General features: G+C 42.2%; 1 protein-coding gene across 1 annotated transcript in view; it reads left to right on the forward strand.

The window, feature by feature from the left end:
- The window catches only part of CALD1 (caldesmon 1), a 183,508-nt gene that overhangs the window by 155,108 nt on the left and 12,197 nt on the right, over positions 1 to 16,203 (forward strand). The window contains exons 7-11 of the mRNA XM_081102139.1: positions 1,487 to 1,632; positions 6,506 to 6,764; positions 10,281 to 10,421; positions 15,825 to 15,868; positions 15,967 to 16,045. Of these exons, the coding sequence (XP_080958265.1) occupies positions 1,487 to 1,632; positions 6,506 to 6,764; positions 10,281 to 10,421; positions 15,825 to 15,868; positions 15,967 to 16,045 (669 nt within the window). The remainder of the gene's footprint in view (positions 1 to 1,486; positions 1,633 to 6,505; positions 6,765 to 10,280; positions 10,422 to 15,824; positions 15,869 to 15,966; positions 16,046 to 16,203) is intronic.

The following is a 16,203-nucleotide window of genomic DNA, read 5'->3' on the forward strand; positions in this document are numbered from 1 at the left end:
GTCAAGGGCATGTACCTTGGTTGCAGGCACAACCCCAGTAGGGGGTGTGCAAGAGGCAGCTAATCAATGTTTCCCTCTCATTAATGTTTCTAACTCTCTCCCTTCCTCTCTGTAAAAAATCAATAAAAACTATATTTTTAAAAAAATAAATTAAGTGCTCTACTTAGTAAAACGTGCACATTAATAATAACTGTTCAGAGGGTATCTGAAGAATAACTGGACAGAAGTGAGTTCTCAGGGAAGGGGAGACCATCTAGGCAGCACCTAAAATCCTAAGCTCTTATGCCCCACCCTTGCTCCATAGGCTCCTTTAGAACATTAGTGCTTTCTCTGTTTTCTTGGAAAGAGCAATGTGGAGCCTCCCCCGTTTCACACTCATCTTTTAGGAATGGGTGAGATGATATAGGTAAAGTAACCTGTACTCCTTTACCCCCCCCCAAAAAAAAAAAGCTATGTAAATTCAGTTTACTTTGAAATAATCTCTTATTTACCATGAGGCACTTGTAACGTGAAACCCAGAAAATATTAGTTAATACCTGTTCTTCATGTATGACCTTTTGTGACCCACAAGAATCACAAAACCACTCCTGGAGACTAAATTACTGCCCGCACTGGAAGTCAAGGTAAACCCTGGAGTGTCTCCCATCCCACTCTAACTTAGTGCTTGAGAGATTACAAACATGGTCCCACAGACCTCTGAGTCATCCCCTGTGTCCTCTGTCCTGAAGATCCTAGTTACTTTTTTAAAAATATATTTTTATTGATTTCAGAGAGAGAGAGAGAGATACAAACATCAATGATAAAAGAGAATCATTGATCGGCCGCCTCCTGCATGCCCCCTATTGGGGTACGAGCCCGCAACCCAGGCATGTGCCCTTGACTGGAATCGAACCAGGATCCTTCAGTCCACAGGCCGATGCTCTATCCACTGAACCAAACCAGCCAGGGGCCCTAGTTACTTTTTTTATTAGGATACTAGGGTCATCCTCCTCTGAAATCAGCTAAAACTGGCTTGGCAGATCTGCTTAACCTGTCAGGTTTCCTCTTCTTTCCTCCTCAACTCATTTGTGTTCTTCACCCCAGAAGAAACCTGTCCAAGCAACCTGGGCATTTTCCCATCAAAGCCACCCCAATCATCGTTCTTTCACTGGGAACTGCAAACCACTCATGTCGGAGTTCCAAGAATGTAATAGTTTTCAGTGGTAGCGCCTCCAATGCTTTCTAAAATAAAGCCCGCAGTGAAATCAGTGAAATGATCTTGACTTCCTAAAACTGTGGTCAAGGTCTTTGCTCAGAGGCTGGAGACCCGTCGCTCATGCTCCAAGAATTTCCTCTGACCCCATCTCTACCACATCGTTCGATGGTGGTTTTTTTTACTTCTGAGGTTTCTGGCTTCCTAGCAATCTGGGGTCTTATTTGGTGATACCAACCAAAGCTAATACGGTTTTTATTGTTATGTTTCTTCCTGATGTGTACCGTTGGTTAGATCAAAGATGAGAAGATCAAAAAGGACAAAGAGCCCAGAGAAGAAGTGAAGAGCTTCCTGGATGGAAAGAAGGGGTTTACAGAAGTGAAGTCGCAGAATGGAGAATTCATGACCCACAAGCTTAAACACACCGAGAATACCTTCAGGTAAGACGTAGTGGCTCACAGTGACTGTGTTCACATGTGAAAAACAAATCAGCCTCCTGTCCTGTGCCTCTGGACAGAAAGTGCTGAACAGGCAACATGCTTTTGTTGTGAGGTCATTGGCCATTGTCTCGGGGATCCTCAGTCAGCAGGCCGGGCTACCAATCACTAACAGAAGACCACGGTCATTGCTCAGGCAAAGTGTAATCCACCTTTCCCATAATTTAGCAACGTAGGTTAGGCCTGGCATCCAAGCTTTTGTCCCTGACCTGATATGCTCATGGAAGATGAGTGTAGTAGAAAACAGTATGCCTGGAATTCATATATTTGATTCATTCTCTATATCAGGGGTCCTCAAACTACAGCCTGCGGGCCACATGCAAATACAAATATTGTATTTGTTCCCGATTTGTTTTTTTACTTCAAAATAAGATATGTGCAGTGTGCATAGGAATTTGTTCATAGTTTTTTTTTTAAACTATAGTCCGGCCCTCCAACAGTCTGAGGGACAGTGAACTGGCCCCCTGTTTAAAAAGTTTGAGGACCCCTGCTCTATATGGTCCAGGCAACTTCATAAGAGACCTTCTCAATACCATTTTCAAAATTGTATTTTCTAAAGGTTGTGGATAAGTACTGCGTTCAACTAGGATTGTTCTGTGGCCAAATATTTGGGAAACATTCGGTTAAACTGAGTCAGTCATTTCTCTTTGCCACAGGACTTGGAAAGCACTTGGTGTTAGTTTGTATTGGGAACCTCTGAGAGGGAAGGAGAAGGCATCCGACTAATACTCCAGTTAGAACCCCTCTTGCATAGCCTCCGCTTCTCCTCCTCATCCCATTATGTTGAAAATCTGGGCAACTGATTTTAGGACAAGTAAATGAACACTTAGAGTTCCCAACCAATTTTGTAGGACTCAAGTTGCAGATGCCCACTACAGATCATTCTCTGGGCCCCATTCCTACCTCTGGGCCCTATTCCTGCTGTGCCCCATGTTCTGGAAGAGTCTGGGTCCCTATAACGTGGATTTCCATGCAGCCTTGCCTGTAGACCCTGTGTCTCTGAACACTTCAAATAACAAAGTCCCAAGCAGGTATTGTGTAGAAGTCAGACATGGGCCTCACAATGAAGCCTTTGTCACATACAGAAGTAAGCACAGCTTCTGGGGAGGGATGTGTCCAGCCCCTCTAAGAAGCTGAGATGGGTCAACATAATTGCCCCCAAACAATTTTTCTATTCAAAACTTTGAGCAGAAACCGCATCACATTTAACCAATAGAAAGCCTAAATTGACAAGAAAGTAGATATGAGCCCAAACTGGTTTGGCTCAGTGGATAGAGCGTTGGCCTGCAGACTCAAGGGTCCCAGGTTCGATTCCAGTCAGGGGCATGTACCTTGGTTGTGGGCACATCTCCAGTCAGGGGTGTGCAGGAGGCAGCTGATAGGTGTTTCTCTCTCATCGATGTTTCTAACTCTCTATCCCTCTCCTTTCCTCTCTGTAAAAAATCAATAAAATATTTTTTTAAAAAAAAGAAAGTAGATATGAAAACTTAAGAGTTTATCAGGAATTTATGGAAAATCTAGAAAGGAAGTTGATTCGGGCAGGTAAGCCGAGCCCAGAGCTTGCTAAGTGTCAGCAGGTTAATGTTTTTAAGCCCTAGAACAGCGTCAAGTTCATGAGACGTGTTCAATGAACATTACCTAACAGTGTTAGCGTTTTGTTGTTTGATAGTTTAAAACCTGTTTTGTGAGTATGAATACATTTTTTGTTAAGAGAAATAATGCTTTAAAAAAATCTGTCAGTAGAAAGTTTGGTTAACAATTAGCAAGCTTGCCAACCAGCTTTAACCAAATTCAAATTAATAATTAACATGTCCGTTGTGTGGAAATCCAGGGAGTTGGGTAATTCCACCAAGAGAAAAGTCAGCAGGGATGCCAACAGGTTGCACACTGAGGACTCTGAAATGTGACTCTTTGATTTTCATCTTTGGGCAGACAAAAATGACAGAAACATAAAGTTTTTGTTTAGCTGCCAACGTGTGTTAGTTTTAGTTTCAATAGAAATCGGTGATGATAGAAGCGGAAATGCCTGGTTTTGCTCCATAAAGTGAGGAGCTGGGGAGGAAGAGCCTCTATTTAAATTGGCAGAGTGTCTACCAGCCTAACTGAAAACAAGCTGTATGTTTTTAGAAAATGTATTTTTTTTAAATATATTTTATTGATTTTTTACAGAGAGGAAGGGAGAGGCATAGAGAGTTTGAAACATAGATGAGAGAGACACATCCATCAGCTGCCTCCTGCACACCCCCCACTGGGGATGCACCCACAACCAAGGTACATGCCCTTGACTGGAATCGAACCCGGGACCCTTCAGTCCGTAGGCCAATGCTCTATCCACTGAGCCAAACCGGTTTCGGCACAGCTGTGTTTTTATTGGTGAAAGGTCTGATGTTCTTCTTGACTTAAAACCCAATGAAGCCAAGGATAGCAGAGAGAGCCTTCTAGAAGAAATTTTCATATTACTCATGACACCCTAATGCTGAGGGCATGCCAGCACATGTGAGCAGAGGTAATATGGACAGAACTCCATATTGAGCATAATTCCTGTGTTTGATTTAATTACTATCCCCTTTGATATTTCTGTTTTCTTATAACTAGATCATTTTCTCTAAGAGATAACATAAAAATCTCAATTCAAGGAACAAGTTTATAGATCTAGATTATACCAAGGTTTTTTTTTTGTTTTTTGTTTTTTTTTTAAATATATTTTATTGATTTTTTACAGAGAGGAAGGGAGAGAGATAGAGAGTTAGAAACATCGATGAAAGAGAAACATCGATCAGCTGCCTCCTGCACATCTCCCTACTGGGGATGTGCCCACAACCCAGGTACATGCCCTTGACCGGAATCGAACCTGGGAACCTTCAGTCCGCAGGCCGACGCTCTATCCACTGAGCCAAACCGGTTTCGGCAATATACCAAGGTTTTATAGATAGTACAGAACAGGCTTTTGTTTTGCTTTCTTTTTATTTTTTATGTGGGAATTAAAGTTTTTTCTGATTATCAGAAAAATTGTACTCATTATAAAACATTCAGAAAATAGTACAAAAATAAGTACCCACCACCCAAAGATAACATTAGTAACATTTTTGCAGATACATTCAAAATAGACACTCATCTATAGGCAGCATGTATATGTGAGTGTAATTATAAATCTACATTTTAAATTGATTCTTGCATTAGCATAGCAATGCACCTTAGCTAGCCTTCTATACCAACAAACATAAGTCTACAGCGAATGATGGTAGCCTGTTGCACTGGATGGAAGTATGGTGCTTTATTTAACCAGTCCCTAATGGTGGCATTCTGCATGTCCAAAATGAAGACTGAGCGACATCTAGTGGAATCTAGAGAAGTTTATACAAGGCATGTGTTACGCTCATCCAACTGAGCGCTAACATAATGAACACAACAGAGCAAACGTCTCTGAAGATGGAAAGACCTTAGATTAACTGAGAGAGCAGATTTCCTCTCTGAAGTCACAAGCCTATAAACCTAGAAGACCTGAAAGAACAACATCAAGTTTTAAGGGGCCATCTAACTTTGATTGAGTCCAAAATAAAAGAATTCACTTTTTTTTAACCATCAAGTGCCCTAGAATAAGATTTTTTTTATTATTGAATTTTAGAGAGAGAGGAAGGGAGAGGGAAGAGAGGGAGAAACATCGATGTAAGAGTGAAACATCGATTGGCTGCCTCCTGCACATTCCCCACTAGGGAGTGAGTCAGCAACTGGCATGTGCCCAGACCAGGTATCAAACCAGAGACCTTTCCATACATGGGACGATGCCCAACCAACTGAGCCACACCAGCCAGGGCTAGAATACAATTTTGAAACGTTTTAACCTCAGCTCTTAGTAAGAAATAAATTTTACATCATGAACCAGTGATGTCTACATGCATAACTGGAACCAGCATGTCAAGAAACGGTCATTTCCTTTGCTCTCTGCAATGCTCTCTGATGTTTCCTAGTTCATGTTTTGTAAATGCTGATTACATTCCACTGAATTGATTTCCTGACCTGCAGCTTGAAAAGCGTCATTCTAAAGGGCACAGTATATTCAGATCCTCAGTGTTTTAAAAGCATGTGATGTACACATAAGATCAATATTAGTAATTGTGTCATCTTGAGCTATTTTCTGTTTTATTCTTCCTCTTGCTCCATAGCTAGAAACACTGTGCCATTCTCCACATATAATAAATGGTGCTAGACAGTGGTAATTCATCTGTTACTCAGACAAAAGTGTTGGACATGGGGTACCTATGTTCAGATCTAGTTAAGAATGCCCTCACTACTTGTTCATTAGTATTTAAATAAGATTTTTTATGGCTACATAATATTCCACTGTAAATACGTACCACTTTTTTTTACCCATTCATCCCTCAGTGAACACTTAGGTTGTTTCCATATCTCGGCTGTTGTAAATAATGCTGCGGTGAACATGGGGGTGCAGATATCGTTTGGAATCAGTGTTTTCCTTAATTGTGGGATCATGTGGGAGTTCTGTTTTTAATGTTGTGAGGAGCCTCCCCACTGCTGCTCATAGTGGTTGCACCACTTTCCAATCCCCTTGCCCCCATTGTATAGCTGAGAAAAACCAGGGTAAGTGGCAGACCAGGGACTCAGATTCAGACCTGGAGATGCCCGCTGGGCCCCAGCCTGCCCCTTGGGTCGGTGTGAGGATCTCCTGCCCAGTGACGGACCGTGGAGATTTCTGTGTGGGAGGCCAAGCCTGCAGGCCCACATCCCCTCCCTCCAGGGAAGGCTGCAGGCGGACATGTGTCAAACCCCTTTGCATCCCTTTCTCTCCCGCCACCAGCCGCTCTGGAGGGAGGGCCAGCGAGGCCAAGGAGGCAGAAGGGGCTCCCCAAGTGGAAGCTGGCAAGCGCCTGGAAGAGCTGCGCCGCCGTCGTGGGGAAACTGAGAGCGAAGAGTTTGAGAAGCTCAAACAGAAGCAGCAAGAGGCAGCCCTGGAGCTGGAGGAGCTGAAGAAAAAGAGGGAGGAGCGAAGGAAGGTCCTGGAGGAGGAAGAGCAGCGGAGGAAGCAGGAGGAAGCAGAGCGGAAAGTCAGAGAGGAGGTAAGGAGAGCGCAGCCCGCCCAGCCATCGGCACCCTGACTCACTCAAGCCCCTGAATGCCTATCTCTGGTGACCCTTCTGGCCCAGAGGACAATTTCTTCCCTGGTGAAATGAAATGCTGCTACTCTTTTGAGCATGGACTCTACGAATACATTTTAAGGATAGTAAACTTAACTGTGTGCTAAGCATGGTCCCCAAACCTTTATACATATTAATTTATCCAGTTCTCATCAGAACAGGTAGTCTTGTCCCCATTTTACAGATGGGTAAAGTGAGGCACAGAGCCATGTTTTTCTGTTTGTTCGTTTTGTAATTTTCCCAAGGCCCCACTTGTCTTACTCCATTACCCTATACTGTCCCTCCATAAAGAACTATAGAGAGTGGAGAAGGATGAAAAAGGGTCTGCAGATTAGTTACAAGAATCAAGAGTCACATGATGGTTGTATTTTTTGGACATTTAAAGAATTTTTATAGAGAAGTTTTTAAAAAATAGGTTTTGGGCTTTTTTAGTGAAAGCGTCTAGATGTTCACAGTCAGGGGACAGTATGTGCTCTGTTCATCGCTGTATACCCAGGACACAAACACAGTGCCAGGCATGTAGCAGGAACCCAGTAATTATGAGCCCATGAATTTGTTCCATATTTTAAGACAGAATTGAAAGCAACAAATAAAGTTACCAAAAGGCTATTTTGAAAACTGAAAAAGAGCTTAACCACCTACAACTTACATTGCTATTTTTTACAAGGTGCCCATTTTTCTTTCAACCTGAGGTACATTATTATTCTCATTTTGTGAGCAAAGAAATGGAAATCCAATAGTTTTGTTATCAGTGGGGTGCTCTCTGTGTCCCCACTGGTTGCCAAAGGAAGTGGGCTTCTTGGGGTGCAGCTGGAATAAGAATTTCCGGAGGCCCCATGGGAGGATGAGGTATCGTGGAAAGTTTTATTTCTGTGGAATTAAACCCCTGAGTTTCCAAGGTCCCATCTTCCTCCGTCCGCCAAGGAAAGAGTCCCGTTTCATCCTCAGCAGAGCGAGGATTAAGGCCAGTGTCCAGAGCTTCCGTTCCGTTTGCACAGTCCAGGCCAGCATCAGGCTAGCTCAGCTTGTGTTCCCAGCTGCAGTCCATTGCATGTGCGGTTCGCATGTTTGTGGGCCACGCATGTGGCTTCTAGGGCCACGTGAATATGGAGGGAACATGGGTGAGTGCAAGAAGCAGGAGCAAAGCAAGAGAAACAAGAAAGAGAGAATCCCTTTGTCTCGGGGTTTTAACCTAAGATTTCGCACTTAAAGTGGCTGCAGCCCTCCAGCCAATTATCTTTGTTTCCAGGTTAGACTGCCAGGCAAGCACCTTCCCTACTCACCCCGACTTCACTGCACATGCACCCTCCTTCTCCTTTGTCCCCCAGTGATTTGCAGGGAACAGACCGGTGGTTCACTGTGGAGCATGAAGTTGCAGCTTCCTGGTGAAGCTGCCCAGATGACCATGCTTATAATGCCTGGCCTCCCCTTTGCTCCTTTCCTAGTATTAATATTAATAATTAGCTAATTACAGTGAAAATGGTTTGAGTGGCTTGTGTGACGTTACTTGACTAAGACATGGTCGGACTCAGCTTCTGCACATTAGCCTGGAACTCTTCTCACTGATCTTAGGGAACATTGATCTCCCATCACCCAAAAGATGCAGAAAGACTTCATTCCTTTCTGACTTGGGTCCTATGTAAACATTCCCTAAACTGTGTGGAAAGTTTGGATAAATGGTTCCAAAATCTCTCCCAAGTCCAGCTGTCCATGCGCCAGTGATCTCTGGTTGGGAAGTAATGGGGATGGAAGAGCGTTAGAACCAGAGCGTTAGAACCAAACATACCTGGGCTCGTATCCTGACAGCCGCTTGCAAGCTGGGACCTTGGGAGAGTTACTGGACGACTCTGAGCCTTCTCTTCCTTATCTGTGAAACACCTACTTTCAGGATCGTTGTGATGACTAAATAGGTCAGGGGTCCTCAAACTTTTTAAACAGGGGGCCAATTCACTGTCCCTCAGACCGTTGGAGGGCTGGACTATATAGTTTTTAAAAAAAACTATGAACAAATTCCTATGCACACTGCACATATCTTATTTTGAAGTAAAAAAACAAAACGGGAACAAATACAATATTTGTATTTGCATGTGGCCCGCCGGCCGTAGTTTGAGGACCCCTGAAATAGGTCATTGTATTCACAGTGCCTGGCACATCATAGGCCCTGAGGAAGTGGCAGTTATAATCATTGTTATCATTGTTATTATTAGTTAGAGGAGATTACCAGTGAAGGCAGAATGAATTCTTAGGATTGGATTGAGTTGGAGATTATTTTTTCTCACCTCTTGCCAATAAAATGAAGACTGCATGGCTTAAAGGCAACAGAAATTATTTCTCACAGTTCTGGAGGCAGAGAAGTCCAAGAACAAGGCCTGCAGATTCTGTGCCTGGTCAGGGGAAGCTTCTGGTCATAGACGGCCATTATCTCGCTGTGTCCTTGCATGGTGGAAGGAGCCAGGGAGCTCTCTGGGGTCTTTTTTTTAAGACACTAATCCTACTCATGAAAGCTTCACCAGCAAGACCTAATTACCTGTTAATGTTGTCACACTGGGGGTTAGGATTTCAACCTATGAATTTTGGGGAGACACGAACATATAGTCTATAACACTCAGGATCCTTCTGCAACATCCCCTGACAGGTGGACATAAATTCTCTTCTTGAGAACGTCCAGTGAAACAGATCTCACAATTTGAAACTTACAAAAGACAGCCTAAATCTCTCCAAGTTGTTCACAGAGGATGTGCGACTTAATCAGAGCTCTGGAGTGTTGGCCTGAGAGAGAAGCAGGGGACACTATTTTAGGCCAGGAATGAAGGCACAGAGGGGTATTGAGACAGGTTGTGAATATCTGTGATTTCACCACTGTGGTGCAATACCTACCTCATTTCAGGTTTGTCAAACCATCTAAAATAATCTACTCTGTTGAGGTGGGCACAACCATAAAATCATCTCTCGTACAATTTGACAAATGTGGTACCACAGATTTATATAACTTTGCACATAAGTTGTCTCACGTGTCTTCACACTCTCCTAGGAACTAGGAAGGTGAGATATTTATATGAATTTCACAGAATTCAGAAGTGAAAGGTCAATGTTAAATGACTTGACAGGACGATGATAATGGTGATCACCATACTGAGCACTAGCCTAAGCATTTTACATGGGCTCATTAAAGCCCTGTTCAGTGGGTTCTATCATTATCCCATTTTACAGATGAAGAGACTGAGGCACAGAGCAGATAAATAAATGTGGTCAAGGTCGCAGCTGGGGAGTGGCAGCACCAGGTTTAACCTCTAGTGACCACCCTTGAGGACCCAGTGCATTCACTCTAGAACCTGGGTCTTTTTTCTCCGGGACTTGTGCCCTTTCTTCTACAGCACCCATTCCCCTGGGCTTGAACTTGATGTTGATGTCCTTGTTCCTTGCTCTTTCCCTCTTAAGGAAGAGAAGAGGAGGCTAAAGGAGGAGATTGAAAGGCGAAGGGCAGAAGCTGCTGAGAAACGGCAGAAGATGCCCGAAGATGGCTTAGCAGAGGACAAGAAACCTTTCAAATGTTTCACTCCCAAAGGTTCATCTCTCAAGGTATTTTTCCCCCAGAAAATCCCCCTTATAATACCGCTACTCTAGTATCTTAGAAACTTGATTTGAGCCTCTAAGTTATTGATTATCCCACGCCTTTGCTCCATTCATCTTTTTGCTCCTTCGTTCAGCTATTTCACAGCTTCCTTTGTTTCCAACATATGCAAAAGAGAGAAATAAAGTGGGGAAATGTGTATCTGTTGTTATTAGATGCTTTGGTACACGTTCAAAAGGCCATCAGCGATTATCTCTGGATCTCACTGACCCATGCTCCCCAGCTGCCTCGTTGCTTTGAGCAGTTGGAAAGGGAAACACTTATAAAATGGCAAATACATTGTAAAGGTTATGCTGTTTTTCACACTCGCCAACCATTTTTTCTTTGTCATTATTAAAGCAGGGCAGCTAGAAATGGTACCGTTCAAATGTGAAAGCTATTATGGGGGAGGAGACGAAATGCGACTTGGAAGGGTGCTTTGCCAGGATGAGTTTGGTCCTATTACTGCCCTCAGGGAGCATAGCTCCTAATCGACCTCAGACAGAAGTGCTGACAGACGAGAACGAGCGGGAAAAACTGACTTAAGGGAATAATGGGTTGAGATGGAAAAAGAGCACAGACTCAGGAAAGTACTGTGGTCTACATTCAATCTGCCATTGCTTTTAAATACATTTTCTGTTCATGAGAGTTAACATGCATTGAGTTCCCAGCACAGATAATATACTCAATAAGTATGTGGATATATGAATGAATGGATATATGAATGAATGACTCTTCAGAGATAGGAACTCTTAACCTTTTTATTTCACCTTCATTTTCCATCAACCTTGTTAGGTCACAAAGCATTGACAATGCGCAAAGCCAGTACAGAGTCACAGCCAGGCTCCAGCCAGTCAAAGTGTGTGTGTGTGTGTGTGTGTGTGTGTGTGTGTGTGTGTGTGACTGTCTATAAATGTGTGTGAGGTTTTATCACTTGGCACACGAAAATGACCAAAAAACAGTTACATTTTACAGTTATTACCTGTTTCACATGAAAATCAGCATATTTCATCCCTAAATAACCTCACTTACGCTTCATGTACTTTTGGGCCCCTTCATAGTTCTGATACATCTCAAAGAAACTACTTATGGGCAAGGTCTTTTTGAGGGGGAATCCAAACTAAGCCCCGGGGAATGTTATTATTTAATTCAGACTACCACAGACGTGAGATCTCAGAGCTGACAGAATGAGGAGCGGCCGGCTTTGTAGAGTAAGTGAGCTTCATTTATGGACGCCAAAATTTGAATTTCACAGAATTTTTGTGTGTCACAAAATATTACCCTTCTTTTGATTTTTTTTCAACCATTTGACAATATAAAACATTCTTAGCTTGAGGGCTATGTGAAAAGCAAGGCCTGCAAGTCAAAACCGCGCTCGGTTCAGGCTACCTCCGTGCAGCCACTGGTGTCCTTTCTGTTCCTGATCCAGGCCCTTTTGTGCCTGACTTATCAATATTGAAAGAAAACCACATTTTTAAAAAAAAATAGATTTTTATTGATTTCAGAGGGAAGGAAGAGGGAGAGAGATATAGAACATCAATGATGAGAGAGAATCATTGATCGGCTCCCTCCTGCACACCCCCTACTGGGGATCGAGCCCGCAACCCGGGCATGTGCCCTTGACCGGAATCGAACCTGGGACCCTTCAGTTCGCAGGCCAACGCTCTATCCCCTGAGGCATAACAGCTGGGGCCACATTTTCTCTTTCTATCTTCCTCTAAATCCCACCCAAGCTGAACATTCCTGGGACAGTCTTGGTAACACGAGGAAAATGGTAGTGGCCTAGACTTCTCATTTCTACTCTCTTTGTTCAGGAGAAACTACAATCCATCCTCCTCCTTCAAATATCTCCTCTCAACCAGGTTTTTCAACTTACTTCTCTAGTCTTTCCATCAACCAGACTCCTGGGCCCCCAGGGGGCCATTTAGCTTCCTCTAGGAGAGAGGCATGTGTGAGCAGTCAAAGTAGATGCATTTGCAAAAGCAAAACATTTTAAACTTCTATACAACAGAGACATGCTTTCAGAAACGGACAGTTTCTTGCCTTGCACCATAGTGTGTGCTTTGAAGAGCTTGTGTGGCTCTGGTTTTGTTATGGGTGGGTGTCCTCTAATTTCCTAGCCTGTTGCTGGTAGAAGTGGGCTTCTTGGGATGCCACAGGAATAAGAATTTCCTGAGGCCCCCATGGGAGGATGAGGTATTATGGAACGCTTTAATGATGAGGTAACATTAAGGGAATTCACCTTCAGGATCCCATCTCCCTAAGTCCCACCGTGGAAAAAGTCCCATTTTGTCTTCAGCAGAGATAGGATTAACGCCACTGCCCACAGCCTCTGCTCCATGTTGAAGCCCTGTCCAGTCCAGCATCTGGCTAGCTTAGCTTGTGTTCCAGCTGCAGTCCATTGCAGGTGGGGTCCACATGGCCATGAGCCATGCGACTACTTCAGGCCACATGGCAGGCTAGCGAAGATCATGGAAAAAGCAAGTGTCAGGAAGCAAGAGCGAAGCAAGTGGAACAAGAGAGTATTTCTGTTTGGGGATTTTAACCACGGCCTTATCCAATTAATTCTTCATGATTTCGTACGCTTACAGTGGCTCCACCCTCTCTAGCCAATTATCTTTGTTTCCAGGTTAGACTGACAAGCAAACATCTTCCCTATGTCATCCCGACTTCCCTGCGCATGCATCCATCTTCCCCTTTGTTCGATCCCTTTCCACAGTGAACTGCAGGGAATGGACCAATGGTTCCCTGGGGAGTGTAAAGTTGCAGCTTCCTGGTGAAGCTGCCCAGATGACCATGCTTATAATGTCTGGCCTTCCCTTTGCTCCTTTCCCGTTTTAATATTGATAACTAGCTAATTACAACAGTAACAGTTTCATATTCTACAATTGAATTTTTGCAATTGTTGACACTCTTGGCCCTGCAACTTTTATAACTGGTCACAAGTTAACATTCTAGAATGCCAGTGGGAGGAAAAACATTTCATATTATATTTGATCTCAAAATAGTATCAACTAATGTATTTGTTAAGTCTCATGACTTCTATTCATTGTCTGGAAAACCCTGAACCTGGTCGCTCGTAGTTCAATGATGTTAGCAGTGATGGTTTGATATATTTTTTTTTACATAATACATGCAAAGAATAAATTTTAAGTAAAATAAATTTAAAATTTTGTTTTTATTGTTATTGTTTTCATATGGTGGTGGTGGAGGGAGTATGGAGTAAGGAGAAAATAATAGTATGCTTTTTCTCCGAGTTTTATCCAGACAACACTGCTACCATTGGCCTTAGAAGAAGCAATGTTCCTCGTTAAAATTATACAGAATGTTTAATTTACATATTGTTACATTACCTAGAGTCACCAAGCTCAGGAATTTCCCAACAAGAGTGCATCAGTAAATAGATGGTGAGGCCGGACAAAATGTGATAATGAAGTCAAGCTGTATTAAATATTGTAGATAGGAAAGGAGAAGGTGGAATCTGAGAACCTCTGTAGTTTGAGTATTTGTGATGGCCAAGGTTAACAAAATGATCCCTGACTCAGAATGATGCTGGAAGTGCTACCAAGAATAAGTCTCACCTCTGGCACCACCCTCCACTGTGCTTCTGTCTGCTAGAAATGTCCTCTGCCCTTTAACTCATGCACTCCCACCCTCACTTTCATAAACTCATTTATAAAGCTATGTAAACAATAAACTACAAATCTCAGCTCAGGTATCAAAATATCTCAAAAACCCCTTCCCCTCTCCCCCAGGTAGTCACTTCTCCCATAGCTACAGCATTGTCATATCCTTAATATGGTACCAGCATTGAATTTTAAATATTTTATTTCTAGGTTCTACTAGTCTCTCCTACTAAAATGTGTTCTCTTTAAAGAATCTAATACATCATTGGGTGTTGAACTTCATGTAGTAGGTTTTCAACATAATTTATTGGTTGGTTGTTTGACTGATTAGCTGACAAGGTTAAAGGTAGGATGGATGGATGGATGGATGGATGGATGGATGGATGGATGGATGGGTAGATGGATGGGTGGATGGATGGATAATATTAAAAGTTCCAGTGCATTGTGTGTATTTCAGCTTATTCAACTGGGAACTTTTTCTCTAGAAGTTTATATTAGTTTAAAGTTCTAAGTTTATATTAAAATTTAAAAAATTAAAATTTAAGATTCTCTACATCCCATAATCTCAGGGACACCTATAGCACTTTCTTGGTCACAGCTGTTTGCTAATACTGGCAGGTGATGTGTGGCAGAGATTATTTCCAGCCTGGAGTTGGGTATCATAAGGAGTCAACAATATTTGCTGACTATAAAGAACATCTGGATTTAGGTGGTGCCATTTCAGTAAAATATAATGTTTGATTTAGTAGCTTTAGTTTTAGCAAAATGAAGTTCCTAGCTTTAAAAAAAAAAAAGAAGAAGAATATATTAAAGACTAATGAACTGCCCATCTAGTGTATATCCATCACAGTTTCTCTGGGTTTATTTTCTTGTTTCCCATTTGGGCTAATGGGGGCTTTGTGGGTGGCCTCAGCCATCACTGATGAGCTATGCCCCAGTCTCACTCCACCCCCACCCCATCTTCTACTTTCAGGGCAAATTAAGTTCAGCAATAGGCTTGACAGCTATCAAATCAGGAAACCAGGCTAGGCCCTGAGTGAATAGTTCCCAGTCGCTGGTTATCTTTCTTATTTGACCCTATTACATACCAAATATATGGTCAGAACATTGTGGAAGTTTTTCTTAATCAAAGAGCATGGTATATCTATACTCATAAAAGCATGTCCTAAAGGGTAACAGCATGTATTGTTTTTTAAATTGTTGCTAAGAAAGTAGATCTTAAAAGTTCTCATCACAAAAAGAAAAAAAACAATGTTGTCAGGTGATGAATATTAACTAGACTTATTGTGGTGATCATTTTGCAATATATTCAATTATTAAATCATTATGTTGTACACCTGAAACCACTAGTAATATAATGTTACATGTCAATTATACCTTAATAAAGAAATAAGTAGAAAAAATTTTAAAGTATGCCAGAAGGCAAAAAAGAAATTATTGCTATGGTCTTGAAATGCAATTATTTTACCATTGATTTAAATGATCTCAAAGGCATTTTTACTCCATTTCTGTCTGGTCTTCAGTTTGCCTCCAGAACTTCATATTTCTCTCCACACTTTCTCTATCCTCTGCCAATCTTCCCTTCATCTCTCAGCTCTCATGATCAAACACCTTATATGCATTTTCCTCTCTGGCACAGCACCCTAATTAAAACTCTTTGACACTCCTTGGTGCTTCCTTCACCAGGGTCAGGGACACTGTTTATGAGCTGAAAATATTAACTGTTGTTGTTTTTTTAATTCCTAGATAGAAGAGCGAGCAGAATTTTTGAATAAGTCTGTGCAGAAAAGGTAAATATGGTTGATTGTTCACTGGAGAATCACCAGCCATCATATGTATGGAAAGATTTTCTCTCATATCTTTATGTGCATGTTTATTTACTTACCAGTGGTGTCAAATCAACTCATCAAGCGGCTGTTGTTTCCAAGATTGACAGCAGACTGGAGCAATACACCAGTGCCATTGAGGTGAGTGACGTCCGCAGGGTTATGCTCAAACAGAAATCAGCTCTGATTGTGTAAATGATCATAGAAATGTTTAGGACAATACGCAAGTCTAATAACCACATTAGTGTTAGAACATTAATAATGCTTTATTATACTTGAAACTAGTTAGAGAGAAGAAC

Source organism: Myotis nattereri (genome assembly GCF_964212035.1).
Source record: "Myotis nattereri genome assembly, chromosome: 11".
NCBI lineage: Eukaryota > Metazoa > Chordata > Mammalia > Chiroptera > Vespertilionidae > Myotis > Myotis nattereri.